At 50.6% G+C, this 1966-nt stretch overlaps 1 protein-coding gene across 1 annotated transcript; it reads left to right on the top strand.

Annotated features, from left to right (window-relative positions):
- Positions 1-1357: 1357 nt before the first annotated feature.
- Positions 1358-1792, top strand: LOC104624985 (LIM/homeobox protein Lhx3; the record flags this gene model as incomplete). The annotated part of the gene is made up of 1 exon (XM_010292495.1): positions 1358-1792. A coding segment is annotated over one exon (435 nt), but the record flags the coding sequence as incomplete, so codon positions are not given.
- Positions 1793-1966: the final 174 nt, after the last annotated feature.

The following is a 1966-nucleotide window of genomic DNA, read 5'->3' on the forward strand; positions in this document are numbered from 1 at the left end:
CGCAGCCTTCAGAAGGGAACTCCTGGAAATGCGAAAAACGGAGAGCCCGGAACGACCGAACGTTTGAGGGGAAAAGTATGTAGAATGTATTTTTTTCATCCTGTTTAGGGGTGGTTTTATCTGCGTAGTTACTAGTTAGGACTCCATTCCCTGTTCCGTGGGAGTTGCTAGCTTTCTGCTGTGCTGTGAAAGGGAGGTTCATGCCTGTTGGGGGGTTTCTGCATCGGAGGGTCCCATTTTTGGAGCAGAGGTTGCTGGTGGTGAGCCCAGGACGTAGCCATGTAGCTCGTGCCCTGTGTAGCCTCATCCCGCACTCTCCGGCCCCAGGGCACCTGCTGCAGGGGCAGGATACGGCCCGGTGCAGGCAGCGGGGCATTGGTGCCTGCGGCGCTGCGTGGGGACGCAGCCTGCACAGCCCCACTCCGGCCCAGAGCTGCCCCAGGGCCAAGTGTTCTCTGCCGGCTGCGCTTCCCCCGTGCCCAGATGTGCGTCTGTGTGTGGGTAGCGTTTTTAGGAACACAGGAGAGAAGCTGAAATGCAAAACCCCGTGTACGTACGTACACAGACATACGGCTGTGATGTGTGTCTGCTTATACACACGCAGCCTTGCAGCTCAGCTTCTCGCCCATGTTCCTGAAAACTGTTTGATTTTCAAGACTGTTTATACATGCTGCGCATCAGTACCATTAAATATGAATATGCTATAAATAATAACTAAAAAATGTTGAACAGTTATTGATAGCTTGATGCCACAGACAGGTTTGTATCCCAGGCAACGGAGCAGCTCTCACTGTCCGTAAAGCCCCTAACGAATGCAAACAATTTTTGCTGGTAACTTTAAAAATATTGCCAATTTTTCAGAAGTGTTTTTAAGTCATACAAATACATTTCATTAGCCTGTTTCTGAGCAGACAAATACTGCTGAGATTTAATATTTCCTTCTGAGTGATGGAGAGTTTTTCTTGCATCGCTGAGTGTTCAGGTAGCTCTCACAAATGATATAAAAATTCAAGATAAACCTCAAAGCCAAATAGAAATGCAGAACAAAAGGTGGAAAGATATTGAACTCACATTCCCCTTTAAAGGATTATTTTAAAATCACAGTCTTATATTTTAATATGTACTTTTAATGCATATTTTTAAAATCCAAAATGTATGAGATGTTTGACCTCAAACAAAATTAATAATCCTGTGGCCTTCTACGAAGACCCATCAACAAGGATGGGAATAATAAGGAATTACAAGTGGCAAGTGTGTGGCTGCTCAGCTCCCATCCATCTAATCTATTTATACCCAGAGCTTGCAGGAGTTCCTGTGTGACCGCTGCCCGTGACCATTGCTCTCCCAGTAAAACCAGTCCATTTCCCTTTCAGATGAGCCCTCTATGTCCGAAATGAGCCATTCCAACGGGATTTACAGCAATCTCAATGAAGCGTCCCCTGCTCTGGGCAGACAGGCTGGGACCAATGGGAGCTTTGCTCTGGACCACAGCGGCATCCCAGCCCAGGACCAGTACCACGACCTGCGGTCCAACAGCCCCTACGGGATACCCCAGTCACCAGCTTCCTTGCAAGCGCTGCCCGGCCACCAGCCTTTAATCTCCAGCTTGGTTTACCCAGACAACGGCTTGGGCATCATGGGACAAAGTGGACAAGGGGTGCCCCAGTCCATGAGGGTCCTGGCCGGGAACGGACCCAGCTCCGACCTCTCCACCGGCAGCAGTGGGGGATACCCGGATTTCCCTGCCAGCCCGGCCTCTTGGCTGGATGAAGTCGACCACGCTCAATTTTGATACAGGGTCCACCACCGTGCAGTGGGAAGGGAGAGGACTCGGTGCCGTTAAACGTCATCTACTCTTGGAAACGAAGGAGGGACAAACTGTGACTGCCGAGCGGGGCAGGAACGCGTGATGCCATGGAGAGAGCGGACGTGCTTCCGGAGGGCGACCCAGCGGCGGGTTGGCAGA

This window comes from Phaethon lepturus, unplaced genomic scaffold (genome assembly GCF_000687285.1).
Source record: "Phaethon lepturus isolate BGI_N335 unplaced genomic scaffold, ASM68728v1 scaffold54978, whole genome shotgun sequence".
Taxonomy (NCBI): domain Eukaryota; kingdom Metazoa; phylum Chordata; class Aves; order Phaethontiformes; family Phaethontidae; genus Phaethon; species Phaethon lepturus.